Source organism: Lethenteron reissneri, chromosome 40 (genome assembly GCF_015708825.2).
Source record: "Lethenteron reissneri isolate LAM-NWPU_2019-01 chromosome 40, ASM1570882v1, whole genome shotgun sequence".
Classification (NCBI taxonomy): domain Eukaryota; kingdom Metazoa; phylum Chordata; class Hyperoartia; order Petromyzontiformes; family Petromyzontidae; genus Lethenteron; species Lethenteron reissneri.
Genome location: NC_083818.1, coordinates 2545960 through 2568281, shown reverse-complemented (window position 1 = coordinate 2568281; position 22322 = coordinate 2545960). Strand labels below are relative to the sequence as shown.

The 22322-nt window shown below is 52.9% G+C and overlaps 1 protein-coding gene across 2 annotated transcripts in view; it reads right to left on the bottom strand.

The window, feature by feature from the left end:
• Window positions 1–9657: 9657 nt before the first annotated feature.
• Window positions 9658–22322, bottom strand: part of USP48 (ubiquitin specific peptidase 48) — a 34627-nt gene continuing 21962 nt past the window's right edge. The window contains exons 23-27 of one of the 2 annotated variants that reach the window (XM_061568045.1): window positions 18080–18262; window positions 17743–17868; window positions 14848–14896; window positions 14192–14218; window positions 9658–11944 (exon numbers count right to left, since the gene is read on the bottom strand). In XM_061568045.1, the coding sequence (XP_061424029.1) occupies window positions 11922–11944; window positions 14192–14218; window positions 14848–14896; window positions 17743–17868; window positions 18080–18262 (408 nt within the window). In that variant the 3' untranslated portion in view covers window positions 9658–11921. The remainder of the gene's footprint in view (window positions 11945–14191; window positions 14219–14847; window positions 14897–17742; window positions 17869–18079; window positions 18263–22322) is intronic. The other variant, XM_061568046.1, reaches the window with a different exon arrangement.

Here is a 22322-nt window from a genome sequence, read left to right as displayed (position 1 = left end):
ACATACACCTGTTCATCAGACACAGCAATCACAACAACCGCCGTTCGCCACTAAGTGTCGGTGACGTGAGCACGGCGCCTGTGCCAGGCTAGGTGCACTTTGAAGCCACGTGAAGTGTCGAAGGCTCGCTGCGGGAAAGGCGGGCAGGTCACGGGGCAGACCCCACCCGGGTGCCATGGGGGTCGACTGACCGAGGATGATCGTCCGGCGAGCCCACCAGCTGTGCTCACGACCAAGGCCGTAGCCATGGACTCAACATTGGGGGGGGGACTAAATATTACAGGGGGTCTGGGGGTCCCCCCCCAGAAAAAAATCTAAATTTGAAAACTCATTTCCTGCCTAGAATATTTAAAAATTCACTAACACATGGGATGGACTTTTGATTTATTTTTTACAATAATGTCTAATGGTGTATTGTATTACATTGCTCTGTTTTTACTTTTTTACCTTTTCTTGTTTCATTGTATGTAATGGCAGAGATATAGGGATTAATAAAGTACAACTATAACCACAATCGTATAAACAAAAATCTATTTTATAGCAATATATTTGGGGGGTGTATCCCCCCCCCCCCCAATTTCTATTATAATCACGGCCTCGCTGGCGACGCACGCGCAGCGAGTGAGGTTGTTCGCACAAGACACCTGCTTCTTCGCCGTGCCATGGCGCCACTGGCAACACACACACCCCTCCGCGCGTGCCACGGTGCCGGTCGCCTTCACAGGTGCTGCTTATCGCTCACAGCACTTGCGCCTCCCCCCAACAGCCTTTGAAGGCGACACGGGGGGTATGTTTTGTTTGTTCACCGTGTGGTACGTGTTTGCTGTGTGTGGTGACCGTGTGCCTTGACCATGTGTGTGTTGACCGTGTGTGTTTGTTAACCGTGTGTATGTTTTTACTGTGCGTTGACCGTGTGTGTTGTGTTGACTGTTTGTTGACCGTGTGTATGTGTTAATCGTGTGTGTTGTGGTGACCGTATGTATGTGTTCATCGTGTGCGATGACTGTGTGTTGACCGTGTGTGTTTGTTAACCGTGTGTATGTTTTTACTGTGCGTTGACCGTGTGTGTGTTGACCGTTTGTTGACCGTGTGTATGTGTTGATCGTGTGTGTTGTGGTGACCTATGTATGTGTTGATCGTGTGCGATGACTGTGTGTTGACCGTGTGTTTTTACTGTGTGTTAACTGTGTTGACCGACTGTGTTCACTGTATCTTGAATGTGTTGACCGGATGTGTGTGGTGACCGTGTGTGTATGCTGAACGTCTTTCGTACGGTACGTAGCCAAACCTGCAAATTGGAGATGTGGGGGTAGAACAACTCAACATATAGAGCAGTTCTAAGGAATGAGTTTTCAGTCGAAATGTAAAAGTGCATCACAGCTCCAGCGGATTCCTCATATCGGAAGGGGAAGAACGTTCCAGACGGCCGCAGAAGCGCATCCGAAAGCGTCGCACGATGCGGTGACCACCGCCGTCTTTGTTTGATGGGCGTGATGATGGTTTATCCTCCTTGACGAGATCACCGAGAGGTCGTGGTTCATTTGTGGCAAGCACTTTGTGCGCGGCGAGTGCCAGCTGACAAAGGATTCGTTCGGCAACTGGAAGTCAATGCAGCTAGGCGAGCACTGGGCACGACGCGGTGGGATCCTGCAGTTCCCCGTCACGACCCGCGCCAGAGAATGTTGTACTCGCTGCAGCCTGGTCGTGTTTGCCAGACGTCCCGTGGAGTCGTGAGCTGCAATCATCGCGCCGATATACGATGCTACACGCCGCCGTGTTGTCTATGTCACGACTCAATAATGCCTTAACAGACTGTAGGAGCCCTGATATGAAAATTGCAGGGCCTGACGATAGTTTGCGCGCGGTGATAAAACGACACGGTCTGGTCGTGGATGGTGCCCGAGGCTCTGTAGGGGAGTAGAAAACTGAATCTTGGAGTCCGTGACCACCACACGCGATCCTCCCACAACTTGTTTTGCCTGAACCCGAGTGCCAATCAGCAGAACCTCCGAACTGTTCTGGATGAAGCAGCGTTTCGTTTGGTGCAGACCGCGGTGTTCCACTGTGTCACCATCAGCATATCGATGGAACTTGATGTCATGCCATGAGATGACATTGGCCATCGGAGAGACGTTTGTTGAAAATGAGAGCTTGAGGACGGATCCCTGCGGTACGCTGACTAGGCACGGCACAGACGATGACTGATCGTCACCCAGCTTGACGAACTGTGATCGACCACGTAGGCACGACTCAATCCACTCATGTGCCGTACCCGACATGCCGAACCTTGACCGTAGCCACCCGATGAGTATCTCATGGTCGATGGTGTCGAAGGCGGCTGAGAGATCGAGGCCGACCAACACTTCGGCGCATTGGTCATCCGTGATCTTGTCAAGGTCATCTGTGATCTTGTAGAGGTCATCTGTGATCTTGTAGAGGTCATCTGTGATCTTGTAGAGGTCATCTGTGATCTTGTAGAGGTCATCTGTGATCTTGTAGAGGTCATCTGTGATCTTGTAGAGGTCATCCGTGATCTTGTAGAGGTCATCTGTGATCTTGTAGAGGTCATCTGTGATTTTGTATAGGTCACCCGTGATCTTTAGCAGTGCCGTCTCAGTGCTGTGAGACTTCCGGTACGTCGACCACAACGAGTTGAATCTGCCCGTTGCAGCGACGTGGGGAAGTGACCGCTTCAGACACAGGCCGTTTGAGATCTGGCGATAGTTTGCGGGGTCACTACATCTCAGGGCAACTTTTTTCAGGAAGTGTTGTTACCTGCGCCATTTCAAACTGGTCTGGGAAACAGCCCTCGCTCAACGAAAGATTTGTCAGGTGGACAATCAACGTCCGAGCACGATTTGCGAATTGAAGTGTGGATGTAGTCGAGTGGCGATGTCTTATTTGCCAGCCGTGAGATGAACATCGACACCTCGGTCACTGATGTTGGTGCCAGGGTCTCGAGTTTTGTATTGGTTCCAGTTTGATCAAACTCAGATGTGTGCGTGCGTTGACCGTGTGTGTGTTGACCATGTGTGTGTTGACCATGTGTGTTGACCATGTGTGTGTTGACCATGTGTGTTGACCGTGTGTGTGTTGACCGTGTGTGTGTGTTGACCATGTGTGTGTTGACCGTGTGTGTGTGTGTTGACCGTGTGTTTGTGTTGACCATGTGTGTTGACCATGTGTGTGTTGACCGTGTGTGTGTTGACCGTGTGTGTTGACCGTGTGTGTGTTGACCGTGTGTGTTGACCGTGTGTGTTGACCGTGTGTGTTGACCATGTGTGTGTTGACCGTGTGTGTTGACCGTGTGTGTTGACCATGTGTGTGTTGACCATGTGTGTGTTGACCGTGTGTGTGTTGACCGTGTGTGTTGACCATGTGTGTGTTGACCGTGTGTGTGTTGACCGTGTGTGTTGACCGTGTGTGTTGACCGTGTGTGTGTTGAGCGTGTGTGTTGACCGTGTGTGTTGACCATGTGTGTGTTGACCGTGTGTGTTGAGCGTGTGTGTGTTGACCGTGTGTGTGTTGACCATGTGTGTTGACCGTGTGTGTTGACCGTGTGTGTGTTGACCGTGTGTGTTGACCATGTGTGTGTTGACCGTGTGTGTGTTCACCATGTGTGTTGACCGTGTGTGTTGACCGTGTGTGTGTTGACCGTGTGTGTTGACCGTGTGTGTTGACCGTGTGTGTGTTGACCGTGTGTGTGTTGACCATGTGTGTGTTGACCGTGTGTGTGTTGACCATGTGTGTTGACCATGTGTGTGTTGACCGTGTGTGTGTTCACCATGTGTGTTGACCGTGTGTGTGTTGACCGTGTGTGTGTTGACTATGTGTGTTGACCATGTGTGTGTTGACCGTGTGTGTGTTGACCGTGTGTGTTGACCGTGTGTGTGTTGACCGTGTGTGTGTTGACCATGTGTGTGTTGACCATGTGTGTTGACCGTGTGTGTTGACCATGTGTGTGTTGACCGTGTGTGTGTTGACCGTGTGTGTTGACCGTGTGTGTGTTGACCGTGTGTGTGTTGACCATGTGTGTATTGACCGTGTGTGTGTTGACCGTGTGTGTTGACCATGTGTGTGTTGACCGTGTGTGTGTTGACCATGTGTGTGTTGACCGTGTGTGTGTTGACCGTGTGTGTTGACCGTGTGTGTGTTGACCATGTGTGTGTTGACCGTGTGTGTGTTGACCGTGTGTGTTGACCATGTGTGTGTTGACCGTGTGTGTGTTGACCGTGTGTGTTGACCATGTGTGTGTTGACCGTGTGTGTGTTGACCGTGTGTGTTGACCATAAGTGTGTTGACCATGTGTGTGTTGACCGTGTGTGTTGACCATGTGTGTGTTGACCGTGTGTGTGTTGACCATGTGTGTTGACCGTGTGTGTTGACCATGTGTGTGTTGACCGTGTGTGTGTTGACCGTGTGTGTGTTGACCATGTGTGTTGACCATGTGTGTTGACCGTGTGTGTTGACCGTGTGTGTGTTGACCGTGTGTGTGTTGACCGTGTGTGTTGACCGTGTGTGTTGACCATGTGTGTGTTGACCGTGTGTGCTGATCGTGTGTGTGTTGACCGTGTGTTGACCATGTGTGTGTTGACCGTGTGTGTGTTGACCGTGTGTGTTGACCATGTGTGTGTTGACCGTGTGTGTGTGTTGACCGTGTGTGTTGAGCGTGTGTGTGTTGACCGTGTGTGTGTTGACCATGTGTGTTGACCATGTGTGTGTTGACCGTGTGTGTGTTGACCGTGTGTGTTGACCATGTGTGTGTTGACCGTGTGTGTTGAGCGTGTGTGTGTGTGTGCTGATCGTGTGTGTGTTGACCGTGTGTTGACCATGTGTGTGTTGACCGTGTGTGTTGAGCGTGTGTGTGTTGACCGTGTGTGTGTTGACCATGTGTGTTGACCAGGTGTGTGTTGACCGTGTGTGTGTTGACCGTGTGTGTTGACCGTGTGTGTGTTGACCGTGTGTGTGTGTTGACCGTGTGTGTTGAGCGTGTGTGTGTTGACCGTGTGTGTTGACCATGTGTGTTGACCGTGTGTGTGTGTTGACCGTGTGTGTGTTGACCGTGTGTGTGTTGACCATGTGTGTGTTGACCGTGTGTGTGTTCACCATGTGTGTTGACCATGTGTGTGTTGACCGTGTGTGTTGACCGTGTGTGTTGACCATGTGTGTTGACCGTGTGTGTTGACCGTGTGTGTTGACCATGTGTGTGTTGACCGTGTGTGTGTTGACCGTGTGTGTTGACCGTGTGTGTTGACCGTGTGTGTGTGTGTGTGTTGACCGTGTGTGTTGACCATGTGTGTGTGTTGACCGTGTGTGTGTGTTGACCATGTGTGTTGACCGTGTGTGCGTGCGTTGACTGTGCGTGTGTTGACCGTGTGTGTGTTGACCATGTGTGTTGACCGTGTGTGTGTTGACCGTGTGTGTGTGTGTTGACCGTGTGTGTGTGTTGACCATGTGTGTGTTGACCATGTGTGTGTTGACCGTGTGTGTGTGTTGACCGTGTGTGTTGACCGTGCGTGTGGTAAAGGGCCCCCCAATGCCAGCCCATTGGGGGGGGCCTAAGCTGAAATAATGTTGCGGGGCCTACTCCCTTCTGGTTTATACACTCTCGCGTAAGATGACAGAAGAGACAGAGAGGACACAGAGAGAGATGCAGTAAGATAAGAGAGACAGAGATGTAGGCAGAGATGGAGTCAGATTAAAGAAGAGAGATGCAGGCAAGAATGTGGTGAGTAGATATCAAATTATCGAAAGAACCAAAATTATCGCATTGTTGATGAGGATTTCAAGGACTTCAATCTGACATTTGACTTCACCCACATTTTTTTTAATGAATCCTAAACTAAACTCCTACACTATTTCTTTTATTTTACCAGGTATGGCTCACTTAGCTATATAGCTTTTCACAAGCGACCTGGCCACAAATGAAAGCTCAACGACGTGGCTTATTACGTGGAAATGTACAGCAACCATATACTCTAAACGCGTGACGTTGATTCTAAATGTGGAGGGATAAACCGGAGGACCAGGAGAAAAATCCATGCGACCACGGGGAGAGAGACACCGCAAACTCCAAATATACAGCAGCAGGCGCCAGGGTTGAGATCGAACCCACGACCTCCTGTAGACCAGGCGAGGTAGTTAACATCTCCTAGCCACCGTGATGATGATGAGAGAGAGACCGCAAACTCCAAATATACAACACACATCGTCAAGGGTCGGGATTGAACCCACGACCTCCTGCATACCAGGCGAGGTAGTTAACATCTCGTAGCCACCGTGATGATGATGAGACACCGCAAACTACAAATATACAGCAGCAGGCGTCAGGGTTGGGATTGAACGCACGACCTCCTGTACACCAGGCGAGGTAGTTAACATCTCGCCCACCGTGGTGCTGGTGGGACCCAAGAGCCGCTCGGGGCTCCACGGCGTTTGCTCGGCTCCGCTCGTCGTGCCAAGCACTGCCCCGTGCCCTCTACCCCCCCCACTCCCCACCTCCCTTTCCCTCCCCCCGCGCGCGAACAAATGGGAGCCACCGGACACGTTGCGTGGAGGGAAAAAACCCAAAGGTCAGTCTCGGATGACCGACTGACGCTTGGGGTGAACGACCGGGGGGGGGGGGGCACGCCCCGCCGCAGTAAACCGTCAAGAGTTTGCAGGTGCGGCCGCACGAGCGGGTCGCGGCCCGTCATGCGACCGCGAATAGAATTGTCGTACAGCGTTGTTGTAGAATGATTGTACCGCGGACGTGATAAACTACGAACTCTTTTGCTTTTATTGTACGAGTTTAAGGCCCATTGGGCTGTGCGGCTCTGTCCCAGAAGCCACCTGGCCACAAGTGACGGCTCAACTAAGTGGAGGGGAAAACCGAAGGACCCGGGGAAAAGAATCCACGCGACCATGGGGAGAGAGAGACGTGCAAATTCTAAATGTACAGGTGTCAGGGATATGATTGAACCCACGACCTGCTGTATGCCAGGCGAGGTAGTTAACATCTCACTGCCGTGGCGCCCACGACGTCATGTGACACGGAGGAGGATGCAGCGTGTGGTGACAGAGGCGCCGGGCATGAAATTTGAGGAGGCGGTGGCTTGGGGTTAAACGGTTACGGTCCAAAATATGCAAAATGACACCGTAAATGACTCAATGTGGAGTCACACACAGCAGAAGCAGCAACGTCGCCCACCACCGACCACTGGGAAACTACCGCAGGCTGCGTCTGTGAAACAGCAGCAGCAGCAGCGCCTTCCTTCATCACGCGATGATGATTGCTCCGAGATCGTCGCGGATCTCCGAACGCACCCGGAGCGTGAATTACGACTCCAGCACCGCGACCGTTGGAGAAATGCGACGCGTTGTCTTGAGGGGCTAAGTGGAGCCGTTGTCAGGAGGAGTTGTTACTCGTTTGTGTCATTACATGTACAGCGGTGCGACTGTGTCCATGCAAGCCACGCTACGGACCGTGCGGTTAGTCTACGGGCAGTGTTAGTCTACGGGGAGTGTTAGTCTATGGGCAGTGTTAGTCTATGGGCAGTGTTAGTCTATGGGCAGTGTTAGTCTATGGGCAGTGTTAGTCTATGGGCAGTGTTAGTCTATGGGCAGTGTCAGTCTATGGGCAGTGTTAGTCTATGGGCAGTGTTAGTCTATGGGGAGTGTTAGTCTATGGGCAGTGTTAGTCTATGGGGAGTGTTAGTCTATGGACAGTGTTAGTCTATGGGCAGTGTTAGTCTATGGGGCAGAGTTAGTATATGGGCAGTGTTAGTCTATGGGCAGTGTTAGTCTATGGGGAGTGTTAGTCTATGGGCAGTGTTAGTCTATGGGCAGTGTTAGTCTATGGGCAGTGTTAGTCTATGGGCAGTGTTAGTCTATGGGCAGTGTTAGTCTATGGGGAGTGTTAGTCTATGAGCATTGTTAGTCTATGGGGCAGAGTTAGTCTATGGGGCAGAGTTAGTCTATGGGGCAGAGTTAGTCTATGGGCAGTGTTAGTCTATGGGCAGTGTTAGTCTATGGGGAGTGTTAGTCTATGAGCATTGTTAGTCTATGGGGCAGAGTTAGTCTATGGGGCAGAGTTAGTCTATGGGCAGTGTTAGTCTATGGGGCAGTGTTAATAATTTTTTTATTCTGTAAAAAACCCTCAATATTTCAAGAGCCGCAATGTGAACACAAGACTGTGGCCCTTAATAAAAAAACGTCACATATCCGTCCTTGCAAGACTCCGACGCCTGGTCCATGGGAAATGTCAAATTTACGGGCAACGTTCGTCTATGGGATAATTTAGTCGATGAGCAATAGTAAGTCTATTGGCAATATCAAGTTTACAGGCAATGTAAGTCTACGCGAGCACTTAGTTTATGGACCACTGTTCGTTTTGGGGAATGTTAGTTTATGGGCAATATAAGTAAAGCAATGTAGCCTGCGCTCGCTCAACGGAGGCGTAGCAAATCAACGTAAACTAGAACTCGTGAAACCCTCTCGTCGTCGTGGCCAGCACGCCTCGACACCTGGCGCCGAGCTCCTGGACGCAAAGCCAGGGCGCAAAGAACAGGACTGACCCGGCGGCTGATGATGATGCACTTCCAATTCGATTTAAAGCTTTCGTGACTGCAGGGATTAATCTTCTTGGTTCTTTCGGTAAAGTCACGTAGAAGGGAAATAATAAAATAATAAAAATAAAACATTAAATAATTCTCACGACGTTTCGGCCACAACGCAAGCAGCCGTCCTCAGGTGAAGAACAGGTCTGTCGGGAAGACAGCGTCTGAAGCCTGGGGTGACTTTACCGAAAGAACCAAGAAGATGCAGTTTCATTACAGGCTACTTCTCTGTAGCTGGGCCTGATCTCCACGGACTGTGCGGAGGCATGAGGGTCCTTGTATTTCATCACAGGTGTGTGTGTGTGTGTGGCAGGGTTGGTATAGTCGCTCTGACCCCCCCCTTCCCCTGTCCAAGTTCACCCGCACCGCCTCTCTTTGTAGCCCGGCTTCCGGGCGACTCCGGACCGTGGGTCCCCGTGCAGCTACACCGCCTGCGCACTGTCAGGCTCCACCGCTGCACAGGCAGACGCCGCACGGGAACCACACGGACAGAAAAGCCGAACAGACATCTGGATTTCGTCGGACAGTTCTGGCGGTATCAAAAAGCCCGTCCTCCGTCCGTGGGCCTCACAAAGCCTTCCTGAAAATCCAGGTTTTTGTCGCCAGTTTAAAACGGATCCGGCCTCGTGCTCAACTCACGGTGACCCGGGTGGTAGGCGGGGTTACCTGAGCAGGGGGCGGGGCTTACCCGAGTAGTGGGCGGGGCTTACCCGAGTAGTGGGCGGGGCTTACACGAGTAGTGGGCAGGGCTTACCCGAGTAGTGGGCGGGGCTTACACGAGTAGTGGGCAGGGCTTACCCGAGTAGTGGGCGGGGCTTACCCGAGTAGTGGGCGGGGCTTACCTGAGTAGCGGGCGGGGCTGTCAGAGCCAATCCGCTGGCTGTGTGGGCGGTGCTAGTGGTTGAGTGGGCGTGACTAGTTACAAAGTGGGTGGCGTTGACGGAGGGAGGCGCTCCCAAGCTCACCGCGTGTCCTCTGGTCGAGCCTCCCGGACATTCTGGAGCTTTACACGGACGGCACACACGGACACCGCACAGGCAACCACACGGGACCCAGCGAGTGCCTTTCAGCCGTGGTTTATTCCTCAACCTTGCCCGATAAGGATGCCCTATGTGGGGGAGGGTGAACGTGCCCCCCCCCACCCCCACCCACCTTAGACCTTGACCTCTGACCCTTTTAATCAACCTGCCAGCTCACACCACAGCCTCTGCACCAACTCAAAAACGAGAACGGCGCTGTAAGTTAAACGTTCAATGATGAATCGGTTAAACACAGGTCGAACGGGGAGTCCCAACGCAAACGGGGGGGGGGGGGGGGGGGCGGGGGGGCTGTACCGTAACCGTGACAACTGCAACGATGAACAAGGGACTGCAATCGCGTGGTGCAATACGCACTGCCACTAGCATCGCAACTGTTTAGTAAAACGCACACAACACACTCGCTTACTCACTCGCATACACTCGCGTACGTATACTGTACACTCACTCTGATATACCCACACTCGTCCACTCACACTCATACATAGACACAGATTCCCCGTATAGCCTTAACAGACTGTCGGCACACGAGGGGGTGGGTAGCCAGCACCACGCCCGGCCGCCTTTGTCTCCCCAGTGGCAATGTTTACACATTCCACCAGGTACTTATTTGAGGCTGAGTCGACTTATGGGAGGCCCAGGACCAGTTCAGATAATTGTCACTGGTGTGGACCATGAGCAGGAATTGAATTCGGGTCAACGGGTTTCTTAGGGCAGCGCGCTAACCGCGACACTAACACTCACACTCGCAGGCATGTACTCACACTCATACACTTCCATATTCACACTTACACACTCTCATACTCTCATACACTCACGTGCACTCACACATACAAAGACACTGACACACTTTACATCCATACACTCAAAACAAAAGACAAAGATCCCCCGCATAGTCTCAACAGACTGCTACACAGACACACTTTAGCATTCTCAGGCACAAGGACACGAGCAAACACACACAACGCATCGGAACACACAGCCAAAAACAGACACACACACACAAAACAAAAACACACAAAGGCACAGAGACACAACAAAACATCCCCCATATAGCCTTCACAGGCCATTCGGGCAAGTGCTGTTAGCCAGACACACAACACTCACAAAGACCAAAAATAAAGATCCCCCATAGGGGCCATCCATTGAGTACATACGCAAAAATCTGTCAAACCTTGACCCCTCCCCCCTCCCTGTACGCACGCAGACTTTTTACACCCCCGCCCCCACCTGCGTAGGTACGCTTGACGCACCCCCACCCCTCCAATCCTATAGAACGGCCGATATTTCATCCACGCAGAAACGAACAAGGATGAATAATATTCACGTGTTTAAGCAAACAGATAGTCCACCCCCGGCTGCATTAAATAATTAAGTTGCGTACCCTGGCCACTTATTTTGCCGAGCTGCGTGCTAGCTGCAGTCAGGGGCCTGGTGGCACACGGAGTGACACCTCTCCCACAGTCCCACTTCTCCCGGCAGGACTTGAAGACACTGAACTGTGGCCCCATATGCAAGCGAACGCATTTGGATGAACCCCCCTCCATAAGTACGTACTAAATGGATGGCCCCTTAACAGACTGTTGTGGCAAGCGCTGTTAGTGAGCACATATGAATGCCAAAACAGCACACGAGGGGGTGGGTGGCCAACACCACGCCTTTGCCTCCCGAGTGGCGATGTTTACACACCGCACTGGGTACTCATTTTAGGCTGCGTCGACCTACAGGAGGCCCAGGACCGGTTCAGATACTCGTCACTGGTGTTGGCCGTGAGTGAGAATTGAACTCAGGTCGCCGGGTTCGTCGCGCTGCTACACTCACAAGATCACGTACAGACACAAAGACATAGACACACACTCACCCAGACACTCACTCCCCCTCCCACTCAGTCACTCACTCCCTCACCAGACACTCCCTCACCTGCACACTCACTCACTCACTCACCCACCCACCACCTCCCACAACACTACCAAGTACAACGCAAGGGTGACACATTCATAGAACCGTCACCGCGACAACCGCTACCACCGGCCACCAGCACCGCCGCCGGCGGGGCGGACACAACCGTATCGGCGAAAAACCGTCACGATGAAACAAACAAAGCAGCCGTCGTCACAACCGTCGTCACAACCGTCGTCACACGGGAAGATAACCGTCACGGTGAGCGAGCCGTCACGGCACCGTCAGCGCCGCCGCCGGTGAAGGAGCGGTGACGGCGGCGACACCGTGGGACGAGGGTCCCGGCACGGGGCGGGCGATGGGAGAGCGCCAGCCCCCGGTGACGCCTCTAGTGACCCAGCAATCCTGTGCCTGGGGCGGGCAGATGGGGGGGGGGGACACGTCGCCCACTCACTCACAGAGAATAAATAATTCACTCACGTGTATAGAGAGAGAGAGAGGGAGGGATTACACATGGGTCACTCACTGTCACGCAAGAGAGAATAAATCACTCACTCACACACACACGTACAGAGAATAGATCACTCACTCATATAAACACAAAGATCCTCCGTATCGCCTGAACAGACTGTTGGGGCAAGTGCTGTTAGTGAGCACTCTGAAGGCCGGCACGGTACAGCACCACGCCCGACCGCCTAACGTATCCCGAGTGGCGATGTTTACACACCGTACCAGGTAATCATTTGGGGTTAAGTCGACCTAGGGGATGCCCACGACCGGTTCAGATATTTGTCAATGGCGTTGGCCGCGAGCGGGATTTTAACTTGGGCCGCCGGATTTGTAGCGCAGCGCGCTCACTGCTACACCACCACTCCCCACTCACTCACGCAAACACACAGAATACATCACTCACTCACACACATACAGAGAATACATCACACACTCAATCACACACATACAGAAACTACATACTCGTTGGTTCTTTCGGTAAAGTCACGTAGGCATAAAATAAAATAAATCACGACGTTTCAATAGCAACACAAGCGGTCGTCCTCAGGCACACACAGAGAATACATCACACACTCACTCACACACATACATACAGATAATACATCACACACTCACTCACACACATACATACAGATAATACATCACACACACACTCACACATACACAGAGAATACATCACACACTCACTCACACACATACATACAGATAATACATCACACACACACTCACACATATACAGAGAATACATCACACACACACACACAGAGAATACATCACACACTCACTCACACACAGAGAATACATCACACACACACACAGAATACATCTCTCATAAACTCACTCGCACAGAGAACACATTGCTCACTCATAATCGCCCGATGATGCTGGATTTAATTAGCAGAGAAACGTCGTACTACTCAAATTGTAAATGTCGTGAATTTACTCTCCAACACATCGTGGGCTTAAGTACAAATCCCTTATTAATTGGCTGTATCGGGTGGTGGAGGGTTACGACACATTTATACTTACGCGATCTCACCTAAAAACCTTATTACGAATATTGGTCGCAAAAGCCTGCTACGTGTTCAACATTGCTCACTTACACAGTCACGCACACAGACAATACATCATTCATTTACACACTCACACACACTGATAACACCTCACACACGCACACACAGACAATCCATCACTAACGTAGACAAACAGAGAGAATACATCCTCATGGCCAACAGCCACCAAAGCCACGAACCAAAGACAAAGACCCCCCACGCAGCCTACACAGACAATAGGGGCAAGTGCTATCAGAGGGCCTTTACTTCCCAAGTGCTCACGTTCATGCACCGCACCAGGAGGCTCATTCGCCTTTCAAATCTGCCCACCCAAAGCGTCATCACATTCACCCCTTCCCTGTTGCGAGACGGGTCGCGGGTGGTGTGTCCTCCCCCCACCGTTCACCGGCCAATCGCGGAAGCGTGCTTAGAGAGGCGTAGTGGCAGCGCCCGCTGTGTTTAACGACGCCGTCACTCGCCGCGGAGAACCGCGAGCGACACGACCGTCACCACTCTACGTGAGCTGGCACTAAACAGTGACACGCGCAGTGCTCCCCCCGCATGGCATTGTGGGAGCTTCGGGCACTGATAAAGTCAGAATTGTTTTAGTTTTTAGATGACGTGCACGCATCTCATTGCAATGGGAACAGGTTAATACCCAGACAATTCTACGCAGTGAGAGATAAAAAAAAATTGTAATACTATTTTGAGCTGTTGATAATGTAAAAATAAAAGTAACATGTGGCAGTGACCGAGTTGTTGTATGGAAGTGCACGCATGCAGACGCACGCACGCGCGTGGTTCCACGCGACAGAATGCACGAGACGGACAGAGTGATATAGGCAGAATGCACGAGACAGACAGAGAAATATAGACATACCGGGCGAGACAGAGAGTGATAGAGACAGATACAGAATGAGACAGACAGAGAGATATAGACATACCGGGCGAGACAGAGAGTGATAGAGACAGATACAGAATGAGACAGACAGAGAGAGAGTTACAGACGACAGACAGACCGGGACAGACGAAACAGGAGGGAGGAGTTTCCAAAGCGAACACAGAAACTTTGTGAGCAAAGTGGCGGAGGACTTACCTTTGAAGCCTTCTTCCGGCACGCACACTGCAACACACACAAAGACAAAGATCACCCGTGTAGCCTTTAACAGACTGTTTGGCCAAGTGACGTTAGCGAGCACCTCTGTGAAGGCCGGCACGGCACACGAGGGGGTGGGTGGCCATCGCCACACCCGGCCGGCCGGCTTTGTGTCCCCAGTGGCGATGTTTACTACACACCGCACTAGGTGCTCATTTGAGGCTGAGTTGACCTAGCGGAGGCCCAGGACCAGTTCAGATAATCGTCACTGGTGTTGGCCGTGAGCGGGAATCGAACGCGGGCAGCCATGTTCATAGCGCAGCGCGCTAACCGCTACACTGCCGCTCTCCACATACACACACAGCGTCACACATACACACACAGCGTCATACACGCACACACAGCGTCATACACACACAGACAGCGTCACACACACATACCATCATACACACACATAGCATCATACACTTGGCGTCATACACACACGCACACACCGAGAGCGTCTTGCAGACACAAACACAGCGTCATACACACACACTGTCATACACACACACAGTGTGATACAATCACAGCGTTATACACACACAGACAGTGTCATACGTAACAGTCGGTCACACAAGACGCGGCGCAACACACGCGACAAGCCATCTTCTCACCCTGCGTGATGTCATCGATGCTCGAGTAGTCTGCAATCGGCTCGTCGGCCTGCGGGCAGAAACATCACCATCATCATCGTAACCTTCATCATCATCTTCGCCATCGTTAATTGTTTTTTTAAAGGTCAGGTCGTCGTGTGAGTGACCAATGTGTCGGAGACCCCTCCTCAACCCGGCACAGCCAACGAATGAAAGTGCATCGCGTGAATCTAGACGTAGACAAACGTACGACTGCTTCAGCAGCAGCAGCACCACCACCAACGGTGGCGTTGTTTGTTGTTGTTGTTGTTGTTGGAGAGCGCTCTCACGACGTTTCAAAAGGTGACGACGTTTCGCTGGAGATGTCATTCGGAATTCTTGTCTCAGTGTGGTCTGGGACTTGTTGTTGTTGTTGTGGTCTGGGACTGTTGTTGTTGTTGTCTTGCTGTGGTCTGGGACTGTTGTTGTTGTCTTGGTGTGGTCTGGGACTGTTGTTGTTGATGTCTTGGTGTGGTCTGGGACTGTTGTTGTTGTTGTCTTGTTGTGGTCTGGGACTGTTGTTGTTGTCTTGGTGTGGTCTGGGACTGTTGTTGTTGTTGTCTTGTTGTGGTCTGGGACTGTTGTTGTTGTCTTGGTGTGGTCTGGGACTGTTGTTGTTGATGTCTTGGTGTGGTCTGGGACTGTTGTTGTTGTTGTCTTGTTGTGGTCTGGGACTGTTGTTGTTGTTGCTGTCTTGGTGTGGTCTGGAACTGCTGTTGTTGTTGTCTTGGTGTGGTCTGGAACTGCTGTTGTTGTTGTTGTCTTGGTGTGGTCTGGGACTGTTGTTGTTGTTGCTGTCTTGGTGTGGTCTGGGACTGTTGTTGTTGTTGTCTTGGTGTGGTCTGGAACTGCTGTTGTTGTTGTTGTCTTGGTGTGGTCTGGGACTGTTGTTGTTGTCTTGTTGTGGTCTGGGATTGTTGTTGTTGTCTTTTTGTGGTCTGGGACTGTTGTTGTTGTTGTTGTCTTGGTGTGGTCTGGGACTGTTGTTGTTTTTGTTGTTGTCTTGTTGTGGCCTGGGACTGTTGTTGTTGTTGTTGTCTTGGTGTGGTCTGGGACTGTTGTTGTTGTTGTGGTCTGTGACTGTTGTTGTTGTCTTGTTGTGGTCTGGGACTGTTGTTGTTGTTGTCTTGGTGTGGTCTGGGACTGTTGTTGTTGTCTTGCTGTGGTCTGGGACTGTTGTTGTTGATGTCTTGGTGTGGTCTGGGACTGTTGTTGTTGTTGTCTTGGTGTGGTCTGGGACTGTTGTTGTTGTTGTCTTGGTGTGGTCTGGGACTGTTGTTGTTGTTGTTGTTGTTGTCTTGCTGTGGTCTGGGACTGTTGTTGTTGTTGTCTTGGTGTGGTCTGGGACTGTTGTTGTTGATGTCTTGGTGTGGTCTGGGACTGTTGTTGTTGTTGTCTTGGTGTGGTCTGGGACTGTTGTTGTTGTTGTTGTCTTGCTGTGGTCTGGGACTGTTGTTGTTGTTGTTGTTGTCTTGGTGTGGTCTGGGACTGTTGTTGTCTTGGTGTGGTCTGGGACTGTTGTTGTTGTTGTCTTGCTGTGGTCTGGGACTGTTGTTGTTGTTGTTGTCTTGGTGTGGTCTGGGACTGTTGTTGTTGATGTCTTGGTGTGGTCTGGGACTGTTGTTGTTGTTGTCTTGGTGTGGTCTGGGACTGTTGTTGTTGTTGTTGTCTTGCTGTGGTCTGGGACTGTTGTTGTTGTTGTTGTCTTGGTGTGGTCTGGGACTGTTGTTGTTGTTGTCTTGGTGTGGTCTGGGACTGTTGTTGTTGTTGTTGTCTTGCTGTGGTCTGGGACTGTTGTTGTTGTTGTCTTGGTGTGGTCTGGGACTGTTGTTGTTGTTGTCTTGCTGTGGTCTGGGACTGTTGTTGTTGCTTTGCTACCTTGCCCCAAGCTTACTTTTGGTGTTGACAAATCGGCAGGGATGTTCGTGCTTGTGCAATTTGTACATCCATGCTTTATTATTATTTTTATTTATTTTCAGAGGCTTGCTTACCTTGCCTCTATCTTGCACTCACATCGTCTAAAGTTTGTATTGTTGGTTGTTGATGCAACACGATGACCCCCACCCCCCCTACTGCTGGACATCCGTGAAAAGGAACTTCACAGCCCATCGGAATCTTCCAGGATAAACGACGATTCCAAATTTGCATTCAGAATTATCGGCTTTGTTATGAACGGGAGCTCGGATCTCGAGTAAAAATGCTTCCTGATTCGGGTCCTTAAGCAGATGCCGTGAAGCCATCGGCAGTCGCTTGGCTACGTGCGGTGCGAGAGAAGTTCAACATACGTACGTACACACATGGTGTAACGATTGGCTGTGTCGGGTGGTAGAGGGTTTACGACAATACCTAACCCCACACAAACCTTAATTATGAATCATCATCGTAATCATTATCACCACGATCACTTGGGTCACCATCCATCGTCATCACCACGATCGTCATCATCATCACCACCACCATCTCATCGACATATCATAGTCGTCATCGCCATGGTGAAAGAATAAAGCGCACACGCTAGCCATCGCCACGGCGACCTGGCAAGATGTTGCCGCAGTGACTGAGCAAACGTTCGTCACGGTGACTAGGACAGTTGTTATCACCACGGCAACTGCATGAACAGTTGTCGTGGTGATTAGGTGCGTATTTGTAACGGCACGCATCACATCTAGGACATTGCCATGGCAACAGGGCGAGTGGTCGCCATGGAGACTGGGTGAGCAGCTGTCATGGCAACAGGGCCAGCAGATGTCACGGTGACTGGGCAAACGGCCGTGAGGGCGACTGGGCAAGCGGTCGTCACGGTGACTGGGCGAGCGAGCGGTCGCCACGGCGACCGGGGGGAGGGGTTGTCACGGCGATGGGGCGAGCGGTAGAGACCTGGAGCAGGATGACGGAGTTGGGGAGGACGCCCAAGTGGCCAAGGGAGGCGGAGTCGTCCGACAGGATCCGTCCGTCCACCGACAGGTTCTGGTCAAACGGAGCCACTGAGAACGCGTGCATGATCTGTACACGCAGACACAAAGATCCCCCGTGCGGCCTTTAACAGACCGCTGGGGCAAGCGTTGTTCGCGAGCACGGCCGACGAGGGGATGGGCGGTGGGCACCACGGCCGGCCACCTTTGTCTCAGTTAAGGCCGAGTCAGTCCGCAGGAGGTCCGGAACCGGCTCGCACGTGTATCCACGCGTCGTCGGCGTGTGTCGTGCGGCGGTGGACCTGTATCTTGAGCTCGCGGAGCGTCTGCCGTGCCGACACCACGAGGCCCTTCTCCCCGCGCACGCGGCGGTGCCGAGCGCTGCGCCGCACCGCCGCCTCCGCCGCCGCCACCGCCGCCGCTGCCGTTGCGGAGCCGGGGCTCTCGACGGGGCTGACGCGGCGCCGCTTCAGCCCGTTGGCCTGCTGCACGTGCGCACACACACACGTACACGCGTGCACACACATACACACATGCGCACACACATACGTACACACATACGCACACACGCACACACGCGCACACACACACGTACGCGCACACACACGCACGCACGTACACACGCACACACACACACGTACATACACGCATACACACACACACGTACACAGACGCACACACACACACGTACACACGCGCACACACACACGCGCACACACGTACACACACACGTACACACACACGTACACACGCGCGCACACACACACGTGTACACCCACGCACACACAGACATGCGCACACAAAGATAAAAAATAAAGATACCCCATATAGCCTTAACAGACTGTAGGGGCTTTTAGCGAGCACCTATGAAGGCCTGAACGGCCCACGAGGGGGTGGGTGGCTAGCACCACGCCCGGCCGCCTTTGTCTCCCCAGTGGCACCGATTTTACACACCGCATTAGGTACTCAGTTGAGGCTGAGTCGACCTAGGGGAGGCCCAGAACCGGTTCATATAATTGTCACTGGTGTTGGCCGTGAGCGGGAATCGAACCCGGATCGCCAGGTTTGTAGCGCAGCGCGCGAATCGCTACGCTACCGCTCCCAACACACGCGCACACACACTGACACACGCGCTGAAAAACCATGCAACCTCCCCCCCACCACGTAGTCCTCGCCCAGATTGCCTCTCCTCCTCCCGCTGCCTCCTCCGCCATCGGCAGCGGGGTCAGCTGCACGACCTCCGGCCCGCGCCACCACGGCGCCTCTACTCTCGGGCGTCCTCCACACCTCTCCTCGCTCTCCCGTCGCCCTGCACTACAGCATCTCACGGGAGCACTCCCCTCATCCTCATCCTCCCCCCTTTCCTCCTCTACAGCAGCAGCAGCACGACTCACAACCTCCTCCTCCTCTACAGCAGCAGCAGCACGACTCACAACCTCCTCCTCCTCCTCTACAGCAGCAGCAGCACGACTCACAACCTCCTCCTCCTCTACAGCAGCAGCAGCAGTACGACTCACTACCTCCTCCTCCTCCTCTACAGCAGCAGCAGCACGACTCACAACCTCCTCCTCTACAGCAGCAGCAGCAGCACGACTCACAACCTCCTCCTCTACAGCAGCAGCAGCAGTACGACTCACTACCTCCTCCTCCTCCTCTACAGCAGCAGCAGCACGACTCACAAACTCCTCCTCTACAGCAGCAGCAGCAGTACGACTCACTACCTCCTCCTCCTCCTCTACAGCAGCAGCAGCACGACTCATAACCTCCTCCTCTACAGCAGCAGCAGCAGCACGACTCACAACCTCCTCCTCCTCCTCTACAACAGCAGCAGCAGCACGACTCACAACCTCCTCCTCCTCTACAGCAGCAGCACGACTCACAACCTCCTCCTCTACAGCAGCAGCAGCACGACTCACAACCTCCTCCTCCTCTACAGCAGCAGCACGACTCACAACCTCCTCCTCCTCTACAGCAGCAGCACGACTCACAACCTCCTCCTCCTCTACAGCAGCAGCACGACTCACAACATCCTCCTCCTCCTCTACAGCAGCAGCAGCAGCAACACGACTCACAACCTCCTCCTCCTCTACAGCAGCAGCACGACTCACACCATCCTCCTCCTCTACAGCAGCAGCACGACTCACAACATCCTCCTCCTCTACAGCAGCAGCAGCAGCAACACGACTCACAACCTCCTCCTCCTCTACGGCAGCAGCAGCACGACTCACAACATCCTCCTCTACAGCAGCAGCAGCAGCACGACTCACAACCTCCTCCTCTACAGCAGCAGCACGACTCACAACCTCCTCCTCTCTACACACCAAGGACCGGGACCACGGCCACTGACGGCCGTCGCATCTCCGTGGCAGCCCCCTTCGTCTGGAACTCAGCCATCGTCATCATCCCATTGCTGCACATTCACAGCAGCAGCAGGAGCAGCCTTCAACCTACAGACTTTTAAGAGACACTTAAAGGCCCCACCTCGTTCTTAAACGCCCCACCTCTTCATATATTCGGCAACGATGTTGTCCGCGAGCGTGAATCTCACCGGGGTGACCGGGTTCGTAGCGCACTGCACTAACCACTGCGCCACCGCTCCACACTCACAATCAACGCCATTCGCTTCTAAGTGGCAGCGACGTCACCACGGCGCTTGTTTCAGGTGAGGGGCACGCTAGGGCCACGTGAAGTGTCGGAGGCTCGCTGTCAAGGAGGTCATGGGACAGACCAAGGTGCCATCCATTGGTTGACTGAGATGACTGGCAGATGCAACCAACACCTGTGCATCTGCCACACAACAGCCTGGCACAGGCGCACGCACGCACGCATGCAGGCAAAGACACACACATGCAGGCAAAGACACACACATGCAGGCAAAGACACACACATGCAGGCAAAGACACACACACACTTGGGTAGCGAGCGAGACGAACAGGCTGCGCCTGATCTCGTCCCTAGAAGGCAAATCTGCGGCTGGCTCACAGCACCTAAACAAAACCCGTGACTTGAGGGGGTGGTTGGGGGGGGTGTGAGAGACCGGTTCGACAGGAACCTTGGGGCAGCTTGACAGGATCTCTGTCTCTCTCCCTCCCTCCCTCCCGTCCATCCCCCCTCCTCTCACTCCCGTTGTTTAGTTTTTTTCAGCACAGGCTGGGGAGAGCCGGAGATGGTCGCGGTGACGGCACACACAAAGATCCCCCGTGTAGCCTTTAGCAGACTATCGGGGCAAGTGCTGGTAAGCGAGCACCTCTGAAGGTCGGCACGGCACACGAGGGGGGCGGGTGGCCAGCACCACGGGCCCGGCCGCCTTTGTCTCCCCCGCGGCGATGTTTACACATCGTTGGGGAGGCCCAGGACCGGTTTAGATAATCGTCACTGGCGTTGGTGGCTGTGAGCGGGAATCGAACCCGGGTCCCTGGGTTCGTAGCGCAGCGCGCTAACCGCTACCACTCCCCCACATGTACACACACGCGCTCCCACTCACTCGCAGTCGTGTGCAGTGTCACGTCAGGTCAAGCATTCATCTTGCCGAGTGTCTAGCGGCGGGGAGGGGTTGCTGCTGCCGCAGCCGCCACCACAGGACACCGAGTTAGACAAACAGCAAACAACACGCACACAACAACAATACCAGCAGTCATTCTTCACTAAGTGGCGGTGACGCCACCACACAGTGCTTGTGCCAGGCAAGGCGCACTCCGGGCCAGACCCAGGTGGCATGGGTTGGCTGAGTGAGACGACTGGCAGATGCACCAGCTCTGTCCGCTCCACTCATTGTTGTGAGCGTCGCTCCTCTGCCCTTTGTTGTTGTTGGAGGGCGACTGCCTCCAAATGCCCAGTAGCATTCTTCATGAGCCTCCTCCATAGAGGCCGACTTTGACACTGCTGGTACCGGTCATCGGCAAGTCCACTCAGCTCCACATCCTCCTGTACCGCATCAGTCCATCTCTTCTGCAGCCCGTACCGTGCCCGTTTAGACAGCCAAACAGAAGCTGTTTGGGCATGCGGTGGCTGAGTTTGCAGGCTACATGACCCAGCCAAAGCAACCATGCCTGCCGGGGCTCATTGAGAATCTCTGATATCTTTAAAAGATTTGCGAGCTTCTCACACAATGCAGCCTGGTTACACCCGGGATGGATCGTAGGCAGGCTCGCCTGAATGTTTCTAACCAGTGCAGATGTTCCATTTGAGGGTTCCATGTTGAGCAAGCATAGAGATGGGAGGGCATGAGTTGGCCAAGAAGACCTGAAGCTTTGTGTGGAGCGACAGACCAGGTATCGTCCACAAAGCGTTACGCAGGCAATGAAAAGATAATGCCACCCGACTGATTCAGAATCAGACCTCTGTTGTCAAACTTGACCTGGTCAAAAGCAGCGCTTAAAGTGGAGAAAAATAAAACACAGCATGTAGTACTGAAGACTCTGTCACATGTGAGACCCTGATTTGAACTGTCTGCGATTGGATGGAATCGGTCACATGTGGGCGCCCTGATTACAGCCGTCTGCGATTGGATGAACTCTGGCCCATTTCTCTCTCGTTCTTAGCGAC